This window comes from Chlorocebus sabaeus, chromosome 11 (assembly GCF_047675955.1).
Source record: "Chlorocebus sabaeus isolate Y175 chromosome 11, mChlSab1.0.hap1, whole genome shotgun sequence".
NCBI lineage: Eukaryota > Metazoa > Chordata > Mammalia > Primates > Cercopithecidae > Chlorocebus > Chlorocebus sabaeus.
The window spans coordinates 49458875-49481425 of record NC_132914.1 but is presented as its reverse complement, the minus strand read 5'-3'; the positions used below and the strand labels follow the sequence as shown (position 1 = coordinate 49481425).

Below are 22551 nucleotides of genomic sequence, written 5' to 3'. Positions count from 1 at the left end.
AATGTATAGGGTTAGTGTTCCACACATCAACACACTTTTGGACATGCTGCTCTGAAGGACAGAACTAGAGGGTGGCATGGGCCAAGGAGAGACCCCTGCCTTCTGTTACCTTACTCACCACTGCACTAGGCCCAGCATGGCCACTGGAGCTCTGGGGCTGGCCCCATGGGTCTTGAGCACTCTCCCTAGTGTAAATGAGTCAAACTTACCTGGAGCCAAGGCTGAGTTTTATCACACAAGATGCCTTTCAGGAAGGCAAGGAAACATTTTGGGAGGGCAATCAACAGGGTGGCATTTCCTTCTGCCTGCCTGCCAGGACATCATGCCCCCCACACTTTTAGGTTGAAGCAAAATGCACATAGTCACTGTTAAAAAACATGGACTTTGGGATCAACCTGAGTTATGCCTTTACCACCTCTTAGCGAGTGGTTGTGGACATTTATACAGTCAAGATAATAAAGAAGCTTGCTTCCTGGGATGTAATAAGAATCAAATGAGATAAAACAGGTGAAGAAACTCTCGAACTATAGTTGGCCCATAGAAAAATCTCAGTAAACAAGCCCTGCCAGTAACAGCAGCACTACCATGGCCATCACCACCAGAACTTACCTAGACTATATCATTAACAGCCAAGTTAACAATCATTCCTTTTTTCATTTTATACTTCTATTGTGCTACATTTTTTAATGACAACTTTCTTTTACCTTCCCTGTTAGACTTTAAACTCCTTAAAAGCAAGAACCAATCTTTTTTTTTCTCCTTTTTTCCCTGAGCCACAGAATTTATAATCCAAGACTACTAAGAACACTCAGTAGAAACTCACTGACCATGGAACCTGCTAGGCAGGCCCCCGAGATGACTCAGGGGCACACATGGGTTTAAGCTATGAGGGTGTCTTGCCTGCACTTCAGACCTGTGTCACTCATTCCTCTTCTGGGATATCTCATCCTCACAATCAGTCAGGTCCCCTTTCCCCTTGCCTACTTCCCCAACCCCACTCACCCACAATGGAGAGGATGACTACCACAAAGTCGAAGATGTTCCAGCCAATGGTGAAGTAGTAGTGCCTCAACGCAAACATTTTGAGCACACACTCACAGGTGAAGAAGATAACGAACACCAGGTTAATCCAGTAGAGGATGTTCTCCATCTGCTTGCTTTGAGTGTCTGTCTCCACCATCATTGTCACCATGTTAAGGCAGATGAGCATCATGATAACAATGTCAAAGGCTTGCTGAGTGACAAAATCAAAGACGATTCCTTGGATTTTGTTCTGGGGAGGAAGGGAAGGAAAAGATAAAAGATTCATGAAAACCTTTCCAAGCCAACCTATGGAAGCTGTCACCCTGCTAATCGAGGTACCCTCTCCCTTCTTTTCTGTAATACTGGTCAGCTCTGCTAACCAGTATTCAGGAGCATGGATGGAGACCAACATCAATACTGCCTCACCAAGAGCTTTCCAAAGAAAGCTTCTCTTTCTGTTTTTTGTTTGTTTTTTTGAGACAGAGTCTCATTCTGTTGCCCAGGCTGGAGTGCAGTGGTGCAATCTTGACTCACTGCAGCCTCTGCCTCCTGGGTTCAAGCAATTCTCATGCCTCAGTCTCCCGAATAGTTGGGATTACAGGCACACAGCACCACGCCTGGCTAATTTTTTGTATTTTTAGTATAGACGGGGTTTCGCTATATTGGCCAGACTGGTCTCGAACTCCTGGCCTCAAGTGATCTGTCTGCCTCGGCCTCCCAAAATGCTGGGATTACAGGTGTGAGCCATCACGCCCAGCCTTTCTCTCTGTTTTTAGAGACGGGTCTTACTGTGTTGCCCAGGCTGGAGTGCAGTGGCTATGCATAGATGCGATCATAGCACACAGCAATTCAAACTCCTAACCTTAGATGATACTCCCGCCTGAGCCTCCCAATAAACTGGGCCTATAGGTGTGTATCACGATACCCAGCTGACCACTTCTCTTTTGTGTCTGTGACATCACACACTCTGGATGGCTTCCTACTTACCCAGCTGCTCCTTTTTTGGTCTCATCTGCAAGCAACTTCTTCTCTTAATCCCTTCTTTCTCTAAATTTTTGCCCTATGAGAGTTCATGTATTCCTGCTGCTTACGTGGTATCTATGTACTTATCCTTCTCAAGCTTTTCTTCTCCAGCCCACACCTTTCCTCTGAACCTGAGCAGCTTACTTGCCACTTCTTCTTGATGACTTATAAGCATCTCAAACTTATCATGTCCAAGCCTCTCACACTTAAGTCCAAAGCAGAGTCAAGTCTGTTCCCTGCCCCTCACCCAGCTTGTTCCTCTCATCTCAATTATTCATCCAGGCTCTCAAGCCAGAAATCTAAGGATCATCTTTGTCTTTTTCTTCTCCCTCATCTGATCCACTGAAGGGCCTATTGATTCTTCCTCCAAAAATAGAACAACAGAACTTGGGCTCATCCACTTCATTCCATCTTTATTGGCTCTACTCTAACCTGAGCCACCATCATCTCTCATCTGGACTTGTCTGGCCACTTAACTGGTCTACTTCTTCTCTTGCCATCATCCAATGCAGTCCTCATACAATAGCAAGTGTAATGATTTAAAACAAATGGATCATGGCCAGGTGTGGTGGCTCATGCCTGTAATCCAAGCACTTTGGGAGGCCGAGGCAGAGGGATCACTTGAGGTCAGGAGTTCAAGACCAGCCTGGTCAACATGATGAAACCCTGTTTCTACTAAAAATACAAAATTAGCCGGGCGTGGTGGCAGACACCTGTGATCCCAGGTACTCGGGAGGCTGAGGCACAAGAATTGCTTGAACCACCAGGAGGCAGAGGTTGCAGTGGGCCGAGATCACGCCACTGCACTCCAGCCTGGTTGACAGAGAGAGACTCTGTCTCAAAACATAAAACAAAAAACAAATGGATCACATCATTCCCCTACTTAAAACCTTTCAAGAGCTTCCCATTGGGCTTGCAACACAATCCCTATTGTTAACCTGGCTTACAGGGAGACACTTGGCACAGTCTGACTCTGCTCATGTCCCTCCTCTGGCTCACCACCCCCTGGCCACACTGTTTTCTGCTTCTGGGGTCATGTGTATTCTGCCAGGAATCTCTTTCCCCAACTCTTTGGTTCCATCTCTTTTTTTTGTTTCTGAGATAGGGTCTTGCTCTCTTCCCCAGACTGGAGTGCTCAAGCAATCTGCCTGCCTCTAGCTCCCAAGTTGGGATTACAGCATGAGCTACCGTGCCCAGCCGGTTCCTTCTCACCCGCTCAAGTAGACCCTCCTTAGTGAGGCTTTCTCTGACTACTATATTAAAGTAGATCCACCACTTATAGCCCTCCAGTTAATTTTTTCCTCACAATCTTCCACATTTTATTGTAGCTGTTTGCTTACTTATTTATTATCTATCTCCCCAACTATTATAAGCTCCATGACAGCAGTGTCTACCTTTTGTTCATCACATAATGCTTAGTGCCTGGTACGTGGTGGAGACTGATAAATATTTGCTAAATGAATGTTAATCACTCTTTCTTAATGTTTCCTACATTTAAAAAAATATTTTATTCTATTCTGTATTTTTTGAGACAGGGTCTCTCCCCATTGCCCAAGCTGGAGTACAGTGGCACAGTCATGGCTCACTGCAGTCCTGGCCTCCAAGTTCAAGCAATTCTCTTACCTCAGCCTCCTACGTAGTGAGGACGACAGGTACCCATAACCATGCCCAGCTAGTTTTTACAAAACTTTTTTTGTAGAGATGGGGTCTCATTATGTTGCCTAGGCTGGAAGTTATTATATTTTAATGTGGAAGAAAATACACTCAGGTTCCCATATGTAAAGTACTAAACAGAACTTTAGAAATGTTAACCCTTTTCTATTCCCGTTAGTCCCATTTCTATCACAAAATGAAGTCTTAACATCAAGGAAATAAAAAACCCCAACTGTTCTCTTTCTTAAGATTCCTTGCTTTTTTGTTTGTTTTAAGTACCTAGGTACTTGGGCTGGTGCTTATTTTCAGGATTACTTTAACTTGGTGGTTTTTAATCTGCTCTGCAAAGCCCTAGAATTTCTTTTCCTTCAAAGGTTGATGCCGTAGATGTGCCAATGTGCAGCGTGTGTAGGGATGAGGGGAGAAAACGCTCTGGAACTATAACTCTTGATGCAAACATAGTCACTCTACTTCTATTTCTACAAATTAGATTGCCAGGGAAGCTTTTGTATTAAAGGTTCTGCTGAGTGTTTTTTGGTGGTGTTGTGTCTGTTTTTTGAAGTTGCTAAATGGAAGTTACAGAAGAAGGAACTCTGGGCCTGGCTTTTGGGGGTGATGTCCCCCGCAACCGGATATATAGAATCAGGAGCAGGGCATCTCCTTCTTCTCTGAAACAAGACAACCACCACCAGTGGAACAATGGAGCAGAATCTCAGCCCCCTAATCTGTTTTATAAAAGGCTCAGCTCAAGAGAGGGAATCAGGGCACCAGACTCACATAGTTTTACCCTCTTCTGCTCCCACAAATAGCCAGAAGCATGACTTTAGCTTCTAGACACATCCTGCAAAGACATACTTAATGAGCAGAGAGAAGCTGAAAAAATTATGACCAAATCCTATCTTGAACTGGTAGGAAAGAGAGCAATTTTATTTCATCTTCTCTTGTTAATTTTTGGTTGTCTCTAAAAACATCTCTCTACCGGGGCCAAAGCCAATGTGGTTCACATGCTGATTCTTGGCGGTTGCCCAAGGAAGGTTCAGAGGATAGGTTGAGGATTGATGTAAAAGCCCCCATGCTTAATCCCTGTTCTGCTCTCCTATTCAGATTTTTTGGATGGGTGGTGAGGAGAGGATTAGGCACAAAGCAGCCGAATCACTTACCTTTTTCCTTCCTTTGCAGTAACCCTAGCAGTACTTTTCCTATATGGGTTGTCACTAAGTCCTCAGCCTGCACAATGCACTTACCAAGGGGCGGGGAATAGGTTTCTGTGGCTTCTTTGAGCCCAGCTTTTTCATGGCATTGTAGTACTTCTTCTGTTCTTCGGTCATGAAGATGTCCTGACCTCCGAAGTAAAGGAAGGAAGAAAAAAACAGACAATTACAACTGGCTCTCAACATGCTATGGGTTTGGACCTAAGGATCAATACTGAGAACTGAGGGGAGACCTATCCCTTTCCTTTGTAGCTTATAGCTATCCCAGAGTGGGGTAGACCTGGGATAATCATTCAGCTCTAAAGAGATACTTGCCCTTGTTTTTAGCTCAGGATTTCTAAGATCTTCCAGTCCCGAGGTAGAAAGGAAATGGACTATCCAATTATAGACCCTCATGAAAGGGTAAACTTGAGAGCAGTGACTTTGAAGGCAGTCATATCTCACAGTCTCATTTTCTGGGGGCCAGTTTTCCTGATACATTCTAGACAAAACATTTTAGAATAAAAAGATCTTCATGTCCTGGTTGATACCCAATTTATTTTAGATGATACCCCAAATTTGGAAATTCTGGTGCAAGAAAGCAATTTGGAGGGTGTCTTGGAATATGCTGGGATAGACTTGACTTACAAAATGAGTAACAAGAGCAATTTTTTCAATTTGCTTTGTAAAACTTGTTAACCATCTAGAACAAGGAAGGAAGTGAACTTTCCAAGGGTGGTCTCTCAAATCCCAATTTGCTTGTGCTCAGAGATTGATTAGATAATCACAAGTCTAGAGAGTTTCTACTTCTTGCAATAGCTATTCATCTGTTTCTTTCCTTTTCATCTCTGTTGCTAGACTGCACTCTCTGACCTACCTGCTTCTGGTGAGAGACCAGAATTCTTGGAGGGAGACCTATTCTTGAGTAATAGGCCTCAAGAATAAAAGACTGCTAGTACCTGTGGTAAACTACGTGCTGCAAAATCCAGCCCTGAACAGAAAGAGTGTGTTGGGGCTAATGTATGGGGGCCAGGGTCACACTGAGCTGACAATATAGATTTTAGAGAAAGAAAGAGGGACATTTTCTTTCTAGAGATAGGGACAAAGATGCCTCTTATCTGGGCTGACTTCCAACCACTGGCAATGAGGGGAGGAGACCTATCTTTTTCTTTTGTTGATTGAAGTTATCAATGATGACACCAATGAACAGGTTCAGGGTGAAGAAGGAGCCGAAGATGATGAAGATGACAAAGTAGATGTACATGTAGATATTGTCCTCATACTTAGGCTGCTCATCAGGCTGTCAAAGGACAGGATAAAAGGAAGAGAATCAGCTCCTAGTTTGCAGTTGGACATGCCAAGACCATCAGTCATAACTGTGACCATTTGAGCTGCTGAACATCCTGGGATGGGAGAGCCCTAGATTCTTTCTGCCTGCCTCCTTCTCTACACTGGCATGTCCTGCCGTGAGAGGGCACTAGTCCTCCTCCGACTCATGTGGAGAACATGCAAATCATGAAGCCACAGGGAGGGAGGGCTGTCTGCTAGGAGCCATACTTTTGCTATGAAGCAGGACTGAAGCATAGACAGCTTCACTGGGGCCAAGTAAAAATTAACAGTCTAATCATTGGGGGCCAATGTAAGAGAGTGATGACTTACTGAGACAAGGAAAATGATCTATAATCAATAAAACAAGCAATAAATGTTCCAAAAAGAAACGTCGACTCCTCCATTCCTCCATCCCTTCCTCTTTCTTGGTGGGATTGGTATACCATGCTGCTTGCTTTCCACCCATCTGAGAAGGTGGTATTTTTGCCATGTACATCCTTACCTTCCGGGAATCTACAGCTGCATACATGATGTCCATCCAGCCTTTGAAGGTTGCCTGGCAAACAGAGTCAGTCATTAGACGGTGCCTATTAAGGGATGGGAATCTAGGCAGGGGTCCCAAAGGCCAGGCTTAGGTTCAGTGAGAACACAGAACAGGGGTTTGGGTGCAGCCTCCCTTGGACACAGAATTTTCTGTTTGTTACTACAGGTCCCAGGAGGGCTTTGTTCCTGAAAATAACATCAAAGTGTGGCAAATAAACATGTTGAAAATGGTAGTGGGATTAAGGCTTTACAAAAGGACTCAAAAACATGGGCCTGAGAAGTCTACCTAAAGTTAGGGAAAACTTTTATGAGTGAATGGCAGGAATCTACTGAAAATGCTTGGAACTTAGCACTCCATTCCATTGAGGAATCATTTTTTAAAAAGGTGTTAAGCAAAAAAAAAAAAAAAAAAAAAAAATGTGTTAAGCGACAGGGGTTGGAAAAACCCATAGTTGCATTTAAAAGAAAAACAAGATCAGACTTACCCTTTACTGCTATACACATGTGTAGCCTATGTAGTGGCAATACCAGCTTTATCCTTGACAATCCCTTCCCAATTCTACTCCTTCAGTCTACTGTATCTAGACTGATTCTGGAAATATGGATAATCCATGTACTATTCTCCATGTTTTACGCACTCAACCAGATTCTAAGGTTTTTTCAGGGCACAGGAAGGTCTTTATTCATCTGAGGGCCCTAGTACTGTACTGTCACACACAGCATCTTGCATATGGCAGGGACTCTGTGACTACCATGTTTGACTGGCTTGTTGATGTGCACTGGTTTTCTGGAGATGTTCCAATTCAGATTCAATTTGTGGGTCCAATTTTTTGAACTGGGATACAACAGCAAAAAAGCTTTGGGGTAGGAAAAACTATAGTTCATTCCATGAACTTTGCCTTCTACTATGAGTTGACAGTGTTTACTATGTGTTAGGTTAGGTTGAGAGCTTCATCTGTGTTATTGCAGTTAGTCTCCCAAGAACTGTATGATATAGGCATGGCAATATAGTAGCAAAAACACTCAACAGCAATTTTCATTAATTAAGCATGGTTATATGCTGGGCATTGTGCTAAGAAATTTTTAAAAATCACAAACCCTCTTAACAACCATGCCAGGTTTCATTATCTATATTTAATAGATGAAGACACAGAGAGTCAGAGAGGTTGAATAATTTGTCCAAAGTTACATATCCAGTAAGTATCAGAGTATGGTTCAAATCAGTATCAGTCTAATTTCAAAGCCTACGAGCTTTCACTGCATTATGTTGTCTTGTCACACATTCGGAAACACTGGTGAGAGAGGAAGTGAAAACTAAGCACGAAAGAATGAAATTAGGCAAAAGAGAATTATCTAGATAGCTAAATCCTTCCTTACTGTGATACATTAATCTGATACCCTTCTCTGGGGTGGAGCTGAGGTGAGTGTGGCACCAAAGCCCTGCCATGGTTTTTTCCTAAGTTAACTGGAGTGTAGTGAGTATGTACTATTATTTTGCTCCATCACAATTGCCATTATTTTTTTTGTCTGTGTGCTTATCTTCTTGATTTTTTTTTGCCCTTCTCTTTAACTACACTCTGACCAGGAAAGGAAGATGATCTCTCTGCCACTTTACTACATTGCAGGAATCTTTATTTGTTGCTGGGACAGCTCTGCTCCTGAGCACAATGAGAGATTTCCTTTGAGGGAGATCTTGTAGAAGTCAGAGAATACTCAGGAAAGGTCTCTCTCTGAAACTGGTTTGGGGAACAACACTGTTCTCTTGGACTTATTGAGAATAATCGTGCTTCTAGAAGCAGGGTTGAGAAGAAGCCAAATGGGATTTGTGCTAGCTGCCTGAATTTCACAGAACTGAAAACAAAAAACATTACTTACTACTTGAAGAAGGGCCAGGTATCCTGCCCCAACATTGTCAAAGTTGATCTTCACGTTCTTCCATCTGATCTCTGTATTGTTCCCCTCCATGAGCTTTTCACATTCAGTTTTATTGTTGACATCTTCTATTTCAAATCGGATTTCAGAAGTCTCATTAAAGCAGTAGTGGTACTTTCCCGCAAACAGGTTAACTCCCATGATGCTGAAAATCAGCCAGAAGATGAGACACACCAGCAGCACATTCATGATGGAGGGGATGGCGCCCACCAAGGCATTCACCACCACCTGCATTGGAAGGGGAGGTTGCTGAGTGTTGTGTGGAAATGGGAGCAAGCACATTTTTTGATTTCCAGGAGGGGAATGACATTGTGTGGCTTGTTCTGTATGGAAACATTACATTCCCTTTGGAATTAGAGTAACTGGACAGACTGACAAGTAGAACCAAAAATTTCTAAGTCTAGGCCTATATTGAAGGAATTTTAAAAAGTTACATCTTTATTTTGACTAACACAAATTCCCCAGGCAAGTTGACCTATGTCTTCTTTCCTATGCATCAGCCGGGGACTGAAAAATTATTTCTTAGTCCAGTCTCCCTCTTCTTCAATTCATAAAACATGCACAGTGGGAAAATATGAGTAACTTTCAGCTTGCTAGTTGCCTTTCAACAGACATTCCCCCTCTGAAAAACAAGGTATAATTGTTCAGAATCACAGAGAACTACCCGTTGTGGTTAATAGAGAGCCAGTTAACAGTACATAATGTCTCTTTTATGACTACGCAAGGCCAGTTATTTTATTTCAGGCAATAGCTGAGCATGCATATTTTGCAGGCTCAAGAAAAAAAAAAAAAAGCTATATTCCCTCTACCAAACAGTATAAAATAAAATCTGAAGAGATGTGCTTTCATTCAAGGTTCATTATACTTCTCCAGCCTTTTTATTCTGACTTTGTAGGCTTTTAAATCAGAGTCGCTCCCTGCTTGGCTAATGCTGTCGTCTCTCTGCTCATTCCAGGGCTTGACTCCACTCATCACAATGTATTAGAAATAGGATGACTTAAGGTTTTTAAGAGAGTTTTGGGTTAGATCATCACTGCTCTGGAAACTAAAAAATTGGCATATTGTTAAAAGTCACTGATTACAGTAAGCTCAGGAATTTAAAAAAAGCAAAGGAAAAAACCCCTTAGGAATCCAAGTTTCTGGGTTGTTTTCAACTTTGATTTTGCTTTACAGTGTCAGTCAGAGCAGCATACAGTTTAGGGTTTAGGTTTTCCTTATCTTCTGGTTTTGCCTTAAGACTGCATTGTCACTCATCAGGACATGTGGCTGATCAGAGCTATCTGTTCTATCTTGTGTAAAAAATGCAATGATATTCTTCTGCTAAGGAGTCACTCTTCTTTTTAGATTAAAATATTCATTTTGTGTTTCTCCAATTCATATATTAAGGCCTTTAGACTGAGAGGCAGTTATTTCTTAATTCTTAGACCAAGAAATCTCTTCTAGATCTGACAGCTCTGTCATTAGTATAAAGTGTTTATTACTTTGTTAATTGTTTATTACTTTGAGCAAGGAAAGCCAGGATATCTGAAAGCTGGAAAATCTTCAATTTTTTTTGGAGAATGATATTCATATTGATTTATATTACCAAATTTGTCATGTACTCAGATTTGAATTTACCTCCTCATTCTACAGTTGCTCACCCTTTGGCGGGAGCACCAAAAAGCAATGAAATGTGCAAAAGAACAGGCAAAAGGAGGATGATCCACAAATGGAAAAATAATTTCTCAAACAATAAGGGAGTAGATTATGTAAAGATTCAAAAGCTCCAGTCTATGTGACAGCATTTCGCAGCAGACCTTAGGTGGGAGACTGTGACCTTCTGTTAGACCATTACAAATGTGGCATAGGAAGTAGGTCCCAAAGACTTGAAACCGAGGCATGTTGCTTTTTAATCTCAATTCAGAACCTACTTCCTCCAGGAACTCTTCTGACTATGCAGAGAATGATCTTAAGCTTCTACTCAAACCCAGTCTAACCTGTCCTACATACTATGGGTTACAGTTAAATATGGGTTAATATTTACCACAGGGAAGAAAAATTAACGAAGTGATCTCTTAGAACTTTTATTCTCATAAAGTATATACAAAATTTTATATATTGATCCATTTGATCAAGTGAATCAATATACAAAAATATTCACTGAGCCTTATTCTCTGATATGATATAAAATCCTATAAAATCCAAAGTTTTATAAGATGCAAATGTACTTTAATCATAACCAGAGAAAACCTTTTTACCTTAGTATTATGAATAAAACAGAAAACAGAGTTGATTAATTTTAAATTTTTATTTATTTACTTTTTTTGAGAAAGGGTCTCACTCTGTTGACCAGGCTGGAGTGCAGTGATGCGATCTCGGCTCACTGCAACCTCCCCTTCCTGGGTTCAAGCGATTCTCCTGCCTCAGCCTCCCACGTAACTGGGACTACAGATGCATGCTACCGCGCCCAGCCAATTTTTGTATTTTTAGTAGAGATGGAGTTCTGCCATGTTGGCCAGGTTGGTCTCGAACTCCTGACCTTAAAGTGATCTGCCCAGCTTGGCCTCCAAAAGTTCTGGGATTACAGGCATGAAGACGCCATGCCCAGCCCAGAGTTGATTAAATGTACTAATAATTCTTCCTTGCTTTGAACATTAGCTGATAAGCTGCAATATGTTAAGAAGAAACTATTTAACTGTGCTCCGTATGTAATGATCATTGTGCTGTTATTCTCAGCAACCACTGGGCAAGAGATCATATTTCTTATTTTGAAGTCTCACACTAAATATATATTATAAATGATAATTCAAATTTCCACTGATAGTCAATGAATTTGATCTTCTCTTCTTTATACAAGCTCTCTAGTTATTCTACATTGTCTTTAATTATCATGAAATCTATTATTGTTAAGAACTAGACATGGAAATATCACTCAAAGCTAGGTTTTAGTAATCCATAAAAAGTTACTTTTATCAATGGAAGTTTATACTTGGCAATTGATACAAATCCCATTTAATTGATGAGAAAATTCCAATGGATATTAATTCTTACAGTATTTTTGTCTTCTCTATAATGTCTTGGACATTATTGTTGCTCATTAAATACTATAAATCAGCAAGCTTTTAATATCTGGCAGAGGGAACATGGCTTTAATGGACAACTATGTACTGACAATCAACAAAAATGCATGCATGTTTCATGGCACTAATATTATATACCCTCAAAAATTTAACAGCACAGCGAAATCTTTAAATGAAGATTACTATGGAGGAGAGAAAAGCAAAGAACTACATTAAGTATTCCTTTGCCTATAGCATAAGTGCTTCAGTTTTCCTGGTCTTTGGTTTGAGGAAGGAGAGGAGACTGAAGTCAGTGTCCCAGGACAGGCTTGGGTCATATGCTCCCTTCTCAAGTGAAGCTCTGAGTCTGTAATTGGAGCAGCACAGTGACAGTTGAGCCCATCTGCATGGATGGTGTTCAGTTTATGAAGATTTCTTATTTAAAATTTTCTAAAGGTAATCTCTCAAGTGTTGGCATATGGAAGAACCAAAACCAAAGAATAAAAAAAAATGCCCCATAGAAAAATGACATTTAAATAAAACATGTGTACCTAATTCTGTTTATTACTGGGAAACTTACTATAAGCTTAGCCAGATCCAATCTTTTCTTCTTGCAGTTACTCTTCCACAGAAGGGCTAGGAAACCTGCAGGGCAGGAATGGATCCCTGATCCCTTTTCACCTGCCTAACCAGCCATGGTCAATACCGTCTGTTAGTTGGCTAGAGTCAACCAAATGAGGTGGTGCTCTTATTCCAAAGCTTCCCTCAGTGTACATTTATTGTTTTAAATTCCAGCTTTGGGTTCAAACTTGTTCTCGCCCATTATCTTACCGAAAAAAATCTTGATGTAGATGCTTTTCAAATAAAACATCATAATGCTTTTCAAATAAAACTATCTACTGTTCTGATTATTCATTTGGGACCTCCGGGCTCCTAAACTACTTTCAAGTTGACAAATAAAAGTTTTTAGGGGACTGGAAACTGAGGGTCCAGGAAAGGTAGAGAAAGAAGGGGCAGCTAAAGGGAAGACTATTCATGTAGACTATTTTGTGGCTCCCAAAATGGCTCCTGCATCCAGGTTATTCAAGTAACTGCCTCATGAGCAAACTGGCCTCAGCGGCCATGAGGACTGCTTCTGTCTGCCTGGCCAGGACTGACAGTAGTGAGCATCTAGATGGAAAGAGTTAGTAACAAGCATCAGATGCGTCAGATGGGCATTTTTTTTGGTGGGAGGATGGGGGGATTTCTTCAGGTATCACCAATCTCCTTTTGGGAGATCAGGGATCACTGTAAGGGGATGCGGAGGAGCTCCGGTACAATGCTGCAAGTACTGTCTTCAGTGGACTTCTTTTGGTTGCATCTTGTCCTCAGTTTTTCAGTCACCAAAGTGGATTATCAACTTTATAAAAAAACCAGTGTGGTTTATTAAAACATTTAACTAGCTCTGGAAAAGGTGCAAAGGGGGAGGGAGCAGAGAAAAGCATTTTAACCACATGTTCAATCCCACCATGGCTGTCTAAACCACTGAATCTTGTGTAATAAACTCTCTTCCTAAATTTAGCCTAAGCATAGCAATGACCTTACTGCACACATGCTAAAACCTCTCTTATCTGTGGGACAAAGTCTTAAAATCCCAAGTTTTTAAAAAAATTAAAATAAATTTACACTACTGTGGAACTGCCCTTCCTGCAGATGGTTTCAGGAGAGTTGCAGAAAGCTTACATTTAGTAAACCAAACTGTGACTGTGCTACAGAAGAAACATGAATTTGTTACAAAAAGCATTTGTCTGGATAAATTAACATAATAAAATTCCCAAGTCCCAATTAAGTTTTCATCTTCCTATATAACTGTGGGTGGCTTCATGGAAGAACAGCCAGGGGTCACAGATGAGGAATGAATGAAGCAGCACTGTCCTGGTATCTAGTTTTTCCAATCAGTCTTGCTTCATGTAGACTATTGTAACAGTTTAATTTTTATTCCTACATTCTGACGTTTGCACATTTAAAAATATATCCTCTGGTTTGCTCTCCTGCATGTATTCAACATCTGAATTGAAGCGAGTTTTCTTGGTCTCGTTAAGTATAACAGACCTCTCTCTGATCACCACAGGACAACTATTACCACCAAAGCCAGTTGCCCCTTTGATTTTAAGAAATTGACTTTTTAGTGTGTGTGTGTGTGCGCGCGCGCACATACACGCATGCACACGCACAACTATTTAAACCAAGAGACAAGAAAATGGCACCAAGAAGGTACCCTGTTTCTAAGTTGGCAGGGTGACAACACCTTGTATTGTTTTGGGTGGAGTATCACCAAAGCAGGAATAGGAGGTATCAAGAAATTTCAGGAGAACTAGCTGATATTCAATCATCTAGCATCATACCTGGTTGTCATTTTGACAGTGTTAGGGGACCATACAGCATGGGCAGAGGGGTTGGGGGTGAGGAAAAAAGCTTTGCTATCAGACAGAGGCTGCCAGTCCGTATGGGACTGGGCTGAGAACAACAAGGTGCAATAAGAGGAATCCGAATAGAAAGAAAAGCGTTTCTTCTCCCAGGACCATGCCAAATTCTGCTCCATTCCCAATTCCGGGCCTGCCATCATGTCTTCAAGCCCATTCTCAGCTGCTTTCTCAGTGACCTCAAGGCCACAGTCCCCACCTGGCTGATGCCCCTACACAGCACTCTCCCTGCCTGAAGCCTGTGCTTTTCAGTGGGTCTGTGGGTTACAATTCCCCTTCTTTGCACCTGGTGATTCTCCCTATTAAATCAACAGCCCAGAAAGCCGCCCCAAGTGCTACAGGTAAGCCAGGCCAAATGAGAATAGCCAATGTTAACATGTTCTGCGATGGCATGTTGTTGGGGGTGGGGCCGATATTAATGTGATGAGGCAGCTTAACGCAATTCCCCTTTGCACGGGGCAGGTGTGGGGGAGAGAGTGGAGGATCAAATCAGCAGCTGCATCACAGAATTCGTGTTTGAATGATCTTTCCACCATGTGATCAGTTCTAGCATGCTTAAACAGTTTCCATTGGCATGCAGAAGGATCAGCTGCTCTTAGTATCTTACCCTCATCCCTTCAAATCGTGATAAGGCTCTTAAGGGTCTCAAAGCTCTTAGGGTCCTAAGGGACTTTATGGCACCTAGTTCCGAGTAGCCCAGGGCATTAGCTATAAGGCTGACTAAAGAGACCTACACAGAAACAGAAGAGAAAAACAAAAACAAAAAAGGTAACAAAAAAATAAACAAAAGAAAAAAAAAAAAAAAGAAAAGAAAACAGAGGTTCCAGAGTGTTAGAATAAAGCCCCTAGCACTGAAGACACAGATTGGGCCCCCCAGGTAGAGGAAGTGGGTAACACCAGCTGCCTATTTCAACTTGACTCAAACGACCTGGAAGGAAAGGTGGTTGAGAGGCAGAAGAAAAAACAAGAGGGAAGAGAAAATTGAGAAGGCGGTAGAACATACACACAATTTGGAAAAGGGGAGAGGCGGACGGGAGAGGGAGAGAGTGAGGAAGTTCCACTGGAAGGAGAGGAGCCTGAACAGACAAGAGCCTTACCCTCGCCCTTTACAGTCTCTGCAGGTCCCAGAAGTCCCCATTAAATTAAGCCAGACAAATTTAATGGTACCTATGGAAAAGAATACAGATAAATACACATACTCCACACAAGCTGCCCCCTCCTCAGCTCATTCACCATTGGCTTTCCAACAGGGACAAGCTCTCTTACTCCTGGTTGACAAAAAACCATTTGTTTGAGAATCTTATGCATCACAACATTAAGAACAATGAAAACGTTCAATAAGTACCATGGCTGACTTTGTAGTTCCCAAGAAGAATTGTGCTCCATGAGAACTCACTTAAGTGAGCTGTATCTCTATCTTTTAAACATATCCTTCTATCTCTCACTTTTAACTATGATAATCCTTTTGACTTTTAACTGTAACCAGGACCCCTCCATGGCCACAAGAACTTGGGTGAGTCTGGACAAATGAACCCATACTTTTCCTTATAATTCTCATTCTTTCCTTCCAGAACAGTCCAAAATGAATTATCCTCAGGTCTGTCATTTCCATGTCAATCTTCTATAACTCTTATCATTAGAATAACAGCTGGAAGAATTCTTGGAAAAAAAAATTAATTTGATAGATGAGGAAATTGAGACCTGTACACAAGAATTTGCCCAGGGTTACACTGGCAGTTGTGGAACCAAGATTAAAGACCTCCACTGCCTGACTCCCAGGCCAATGCTTTTTCTTCCATAGACAGGTCACATCCCCAGTGGGCAGATTACATGACAACATTCCAACAGGCCTATCTGCACAATCCAGACTTGAATATGTTACCGTACCAGGGGGAAGAAGCCTGCAGACCTCCAGGCCTAGACATGTGGTCACTTTCCTGCTCTGCCAGAGGCAAACTTACCTTATTCTACCAGAGCTCTCAGAGCAGTTACCACGATGCTTCCTCAACACCATGCTAACTACATTTATGCCTGCCTGGGCCTGAGCTGAGAGTTACAGAATTCTTCAAGGGAGAACAGATCTAAAAATACCTTTAGTTAGTCAAACTCCAGAATGTTTGGGTTCTGGGTTTCTACTTTTTTTTTTTTTTTTTTTGAGACAAAGTGTCACTCTGTTGTCCAGGCTGGAGAACAAAGGCGCAATCTTGGCTCACTGCAACCTTCACTTCCTGGGTTCAAGCAATTCTCCCTGCCTCAGCCTCCTGGGTGAGTAGCTAGGATTACAGGCATGTGCCACCATGCCCAGCTAATTTTGTATTTTTAGTAGAGACGGGGTTTCACTGTGTTGACCAGGCTGGTCTCAAACTCCTGACCTCAGGTGATTTGCCTGCCTTGGCCTCTCAAAGTGCTGGGATTACAGGCTTAAGCCACCATGCCTGGCTGGGTTCTGGGTTTCTTACAACACAAATTCTAGGATAGGTTAAGATATTTCCATCAACAGCTCTTAAATTCTTCCTACTGGGAAGTGGTGGTTGCAGATCAGCTTAGCTTACTTAAATTGATGATACTTTAAAGAAAATTTAGAGATGAAAAAAAGAAACAATCTACAACTTAGTTTCATTTGCTGCTTTTTATCTTTATCCTAGGGCTTTAATTATTTGATCCTGTGTCTGTGAATTGCACACACACAATGTAAAAAAAAAATGAAGACATGTATAATTAAGCAGCATGACTGGCGGGGGATAGAAGTGGAAGGTGAATGACCTAGCAAGGGTCAGGATGAGCAGGTTTAAAGGTTTCCATTTAAAACAGGTATGGCCAGGCGTTGTGGCGGAGGTGGGTGGATCACGTGAGATCAGAAGTTCGAGACTAGCCTGGCCAACATGGTGAAACCCGGTCTCTGCTAAAAATACAAGAAGAAATTAGCTGGATGTGGTGGTGCATGCCTATAATCCCAGCTGCTTGGGAGGCTGAGGCAGGAGGATTGTTTGAACCTGGGAGGCAGAGGTTGCAGTGAGCGGAAATGGTGCCATTGCACTCCAACCTGGGCGACAAGTGAGAAACTCCATCTCAATAAATAAATAAATAAATAAAATAAAAAGGGGTATGAACCTTGATCTATGCATGTGCGTTCTCATAATCCACCAGTGTAGGTATCTTCTCTGAAGCCCTAGGCAGTGTCCAAAGCAAATCTGGAAGTAAATGTTGCCCTATTAGGCTACCCTAATTTTCTTGGAAAGGCAGATGGTCCAGAGTTCAATGTCTGCCTAAACTATGGGCCACAAAAGCCCTATCTAGAACATAGTAGCACCAACCAATCCCTTTCTCTCTATCCATCCATCATTATCAATAAGAATTTATACGGAGGTGTATACTTCCCTATTATTACCAAGTACAGCCAACTCTTAAATCCAAAAGAATTGAAAGTTGCCAGATTCTTCATGAGGTCTTAACAGGTATACCTGAAGGGAAGCTATTCTTTCTCAACCAAGTACCTGGGCTCAATAGTCCCCTGGGTCAGCTTCATCTTACAAAACTGTCAGGTAAAGATTGCAAGAAACTAAGCTTTGAGTGGCTATAGGCACCATATAACGTAAGAAGATCCCAGCTCTTCAGGGTGGGTGACTTATCTGCTAACAAATAGGCCCACAGTATGGAGAACGGAAGAAGGAGGTCTAAAGGCCAATTCAATGGCTGGCTCTAAACGTTGCTGAGAGATAAGCTGTTACTCAGCTGATTAATTTGGCTCAGGACAGGATCAATAAGGGTCTTATCTGGGTTATTCTTTAGCAGTTGAGGGCTCTCTTATAATCCTTTGAGTCTCTGTTAAGCCCTTCCTGGAGATAATCCTAACATTGCTTAAAGTATTCTTTAAGGAAAGAATCAAACCTAAAAAACAAACAAACAAACAAAGGAATTGAGGAGACATCAAATTCAGGGCATGAAGCTGGGCGCCATGGCATGTGTCTGCAGTCCTACCTACTCAGGAGGCTGAGGTGGGAAGGCTGCTTGAGCCCAGGACTTTGAGGCTGCAGTGAGCCATGACTGTGCCACTGTACTCCAGCCTGGGCAGCAGGGTGAGACCTACCTAAAAACATTAAAAAATAAAAAATAAATTCAGGGTATCTATGGTTGCAGACTGGAAAAAAAGGGGGAAAGACATTAGGTGACTTCCAAAATGATGTGAATATTTTCAAATGGAGAATGGTTTCAGCAGTCTGAATTCAGGATGAGGCAAGTGGTCTCCGCAAGTCCCCATCTCTGGAACTGATAGGCTTGCTGATTTCCATATACAGTGGGATAAACGTCCTGGGGAAAAGATGCCAAAATTCTTTTACAGGACACAATCTCCAATGCAGCCAAGGAGCTGAGCAAAACAGAATGTTTTCCTTGTTTGAGAACTTGTATGGCTTATAAATAAAACGAATTAACCTTGAAGTCATCTGGATAATCCCATGACTCTGAAAAGTACTTACAGCTTTAAGGGGCAACAAGGAAGAACAAAAATCAATTAGGGAAACAAGTGCGATGAGTAACAGACTCAGACATCAAGTCACCAGTGGATGGTGCTAAGTTAGGACCTAACCTGCTGTATGTTCTAAAATGCCAAAGAAACCAGACACTTTACTCAAATGGACACCAAAAAGTCCAGCAGTTCCAGCTGTTCAGGTGACAGGCCAAGACTAATTGCCCCTCCACAACTCAAAAGTGGCAGCGATTGAAGCCACTGTGATGGCCTGGGAATGTCCCCTCACCTAGCACAAGCCTGGAATCAGGCCATAGTTGCTGTGGAAGCTAGTGTAAGCTCCCCAGGGGCTGGGAACATGCTTGCAACAGGGATAACCTCTGCTTCTCCTTATTGCTTCTGGAGCAATTCTACACAGATAATGGCATTCGACTATATTATTTACTAATAACTGGCACAGAGGTCTTCACAGGAGCCAGTTGGATACCACAGTAATGTAATGATCAAGCAACCCCCAAAAGCTAGAGGGCTTATGAATTAGTATCAGTTGACTGCATGCCTGTCCTATGCTCTTTACCCCCTTCTACCTCATATAAAGTCATAAAAATGTTTGTGAAATAAATGCTGGCTGGGCACAGTGGCTCATGTCTGTAAACCCAACACTTTGGGAGGCCAAGGAGTTCGAGACCAACCTGGGCAACATGGTGAAACTCCATCTCTACCCAAGACACAAAAATTAGCCAGGCATGGTGGTGTGTGCCTATAGCCCCAGCTACTCGGGAGGCTGAGGTGCAAGGATTGTGTGAGCCCAGGAGGCAGAGGCTGCAGTGAGCAGAGATGGCGCCACTGCACTCAAGGCTGGTGACAGAGTAAGACGTCATCTCAAAAAACAAATGCTAATGTGCAGGACTGTTAGTGCTTTAGCAGCTTATTTGTTTAGCAGGGGCATGTGGGATACCTGATCAATATCCTCAAATTCTAGGTAGCTCACCCTAGGGAAAAGAGGAAGAACGTGTTCTGGTGAGGGTGGGTCATGGTGGGGAAGCTCTGTTTCAAATCACAGCCTCCCCAGGCAGCTGGGAGAACCAGTTTGAGTTCAGGTGTCCCACCTGACGCTAGGTAGTCCTGAGGAGCTATTGTGAAATGAAGACTCTATGGCACTTCCTCTTTCTCTAGAAAGAGAACTGGCCCAGTCTCACTTTGGCTCTCTGGGTCTTATCACAAGTCCATTCTTTAAGTCTTAGAGCTCCAGCTTTCTGTCTGTGGGAGGTACAGGTCCTTCCACCACAGGATGGTATCAACAGTTGCTGGAGGGAGTGCTAACATCTCTCGCTGCGAGGGTCTCACACTGGTACCTTCTAGGGTTGGGCTCCTCACCTCATTTAGGCATTTCCCAAAGGCAGGCTTTTTGAAATGGGGATGCAACTGAGGGCACAGTGACAGTTCTGGGAAGGGGGTCATCAACCATGGAAACTGCAAACAATGTATTGGAAAAGAAATGCATTTATAGAGCAGAAATCATTACTGGCTCAGTGCTGGGTGCCTGCCATCGGAGAGATTTCTATGCTGCTCTATCCTGGATCTCAGAGGTACTCTACAGGTAGTTAGTTCACCATGCAGCCAACGGAACCTGCATTCTATATGACCAGTCTAGCCTCCACCACTCTACTTTCTTGGCACTTAACAGCCCTCAGAGGGCAGTAAATTTTCCACAGGCCTTGGTCCTACAAATCCCATTCATCCTTTCTTTAAAATGCTGATTTGGCGGAAAGAAAGAAGCTTTAGTTATTATACAGAATAAGAGAATAGTCATCATCCTTAGTAAAGCTGACAAGGGACAAGTGATGGTGGGGTGAGAAAGAATTAGAGAGGATGTCGCTTCCAACCTGGAAAAAACACAGGAGGTCATGGCCAGCAAACCTCGAAGATGGTCTTGGAACCTGGAGGAAAAAAGGATTTCTCAAGTTTCATGATCACTGTAGAATGGCAACTTGTGGGAAGAAGGGGGGACTTTATTTCAGTGTGAACTCCCCTCACCTAATAAACTGACTTGTTTGCATGAGTCTGGTATCAAGACTTGAGTTGGATGGATGTGTTCATGGGAATGGTCAGCAGGAGAGACCACAGAGATCCCACTACCACCACCTTTGTCCCAGCAGCCCCCATCTCATTCTCTCACCCCTTCTCCCAGCCACAAAAAGAGGGTATCCTATTGGCCTGGGGCAAGAACTTCCTGTCCCCAGCCTAATAACAAGGGCCTTTGAGATCTGTGATTCTACTTCTCACTCCTAATCTCTGAATCTAAGTTAAGCCAAACCCACCAGACTAAAGAGTTGGTTGGTTAGTCCTCTTGGAGCAAATGCAGGGACTTCAGAGTGCCCCTTCCTAAAACGAAGATCTGAGTGCAAGGGAACTTTACCCACACCTACATCTACACCTTGACCTATAACCTGGGCCCAGGGCAGCTACTGCCCTTAGAAAAAGAAAGACCCCTCTCTGTTTCTGTGTTCCTGCTGAAAGGGGTGGGAAACAGAAAGCAAGACACCTACAGCCACGATGAGGAAGTCCAGCCAACACCAGGCATTGGTGAAGAACTTGACGAAGCCATAGGCTGTCCACTTGAGCAACATCTCCAGGATGAAGATATAGGTGAAGACTTTGTCAGCGTATTCCAGGATGGTGCGGATGGTCTTTCTCTGCTCAATGTAGATGTCCTCGAAGGCCTAAAAGAGAGGCAGCAGCTGCCTATAGTGCCTAAAGGCAAGCAGGCCACAGGGAGCACTGCTGTCCTCAGGGAGCCCTCCTACATGGGCTGGCCTATCATCAGCTCCCTGTCTCCTTAGCTTTACTCCCCCACTACACAGGCTTTTTATTTTTTAACAGCTTTATTGAGATATAATCCACACATCATAAAATTCAGCCATTTAAAATGGCTTTTAGTATATTCAGGGTTGTGCATCTATCACCACAATCAATTTTAGAACATGTTCATTACCTCTAAAAGAATCCCCATACCCTTTAGCAATCACCCCCTAAACCCCCAACCCCCTAGCCCTAGGCAACGACTCACCTACTTTCTCTCTCTAGATTTTCCTTCTTATGGCTGAGTAATAGTCCAATATATGGATATACCACATTCTGTTTATCCTTCATCAGTTGATGGACGTGTGTGTTGTTTCTATTGTGAACAATGCTGCTGTGAACATCTGTGTATGGGTTTTTACGTAGACATGTTTTCATTCTCTAGGGCATATGCTCAGGAATGGAATTGCTGAGTCATATGGTAACTGTTTAATTTTTTGAGGAACTGCCAAACTGTTTTCCAAAGTGGTTGCATCATTTCACATTCCTACCAGAAGCATATGAGCGTTTCAATTTCTCCCCATCCTCACCAACAGTATATATAAAAGACATGATAAAATCTTTCCTCCTTTTAGTCCCTTGACACCACAGTATGGGTGGAGGGTCATATGGGTGGGAGACACTTAGGTGAAGAAAATCTTAGCACTACTTTATTTGGCATTCATGAGTGGGATAATCCCTTATATGGTGGTGTGAGCGTTCCCATCTGCAGAGTGGTGGACTACACAGGTGAGGTGCCAAGAGGAGGGAATTCCTAAGGCATGGGAAAACCTGTGGAGGTGGGGAGGAAGTCCTCTGTGATACAATGGGAGGTGCCTGCTCTGAACAGCTCCAGAAGGAAGAACAGAATTGGGCTGTCTGCAGCCTCACCTTCCAAACTGGAGGCACACGGATATCAGGAGCTCCACTTTCATCAACGGGCAGTGGGACAGGGGTTATGGGTTCCACAGTCCTACTCAGGGTCTTGGTGCAAATAAATCCCCTTTGCTCAATCAAAAAGGCAACAGCTTCCATGTCAGGTTTCCCCTTAA

At 42.7% G+C, this 22551-nt stretch overlaps 1 protein-coding gene across 8 annotated transcripts in view; it reads right to left on the bottom strand.

Annotated features, from left to right (window-relative positions):
- The window catches only part of SCN8A (sodium voltage-gated channel alpha subunit 8), a 215280-nt gene that overhangs the window by 17566 nt on the left and 175163 nt on the right, over positions 1–22551 (bottom strand). For 5 of the 8 annotated variants that reach the window (XM_073020751.1, XM_073020752.1, XM_073020754.1 and 2 more), the window contains exons 20-26: positions 21208–21381; positions 14801–14923; positions 8637–8921; positions 6721–6774; positions 6052–6189; positions 4944–5048; positions 1003–1273 (exon numbers count right to left, since the gene is read on the bottom strand). In XM_073020751.1, the coding sequence (XP_072876852.1) occupies positions 1003–1273; positions 4944–5048; positions 6052–6189; positions 6721–6774; positions 8637–8921; positions 14801–14923; positions 21208–21381 (1150 nt within the window). The remainder of the gene's footprint in view (positions 1–1002; positions 1274–4943; positions 5049–6051; positions 6190–6720; positions 6775–8636; positions 8922–14800; positions 14924–21207; positions 21382–22551) is intronic. The other 3 variants (XM_073020757.1, XM_073020755.1, XM_073020756.1) reach the window with 1 other exon arrangement.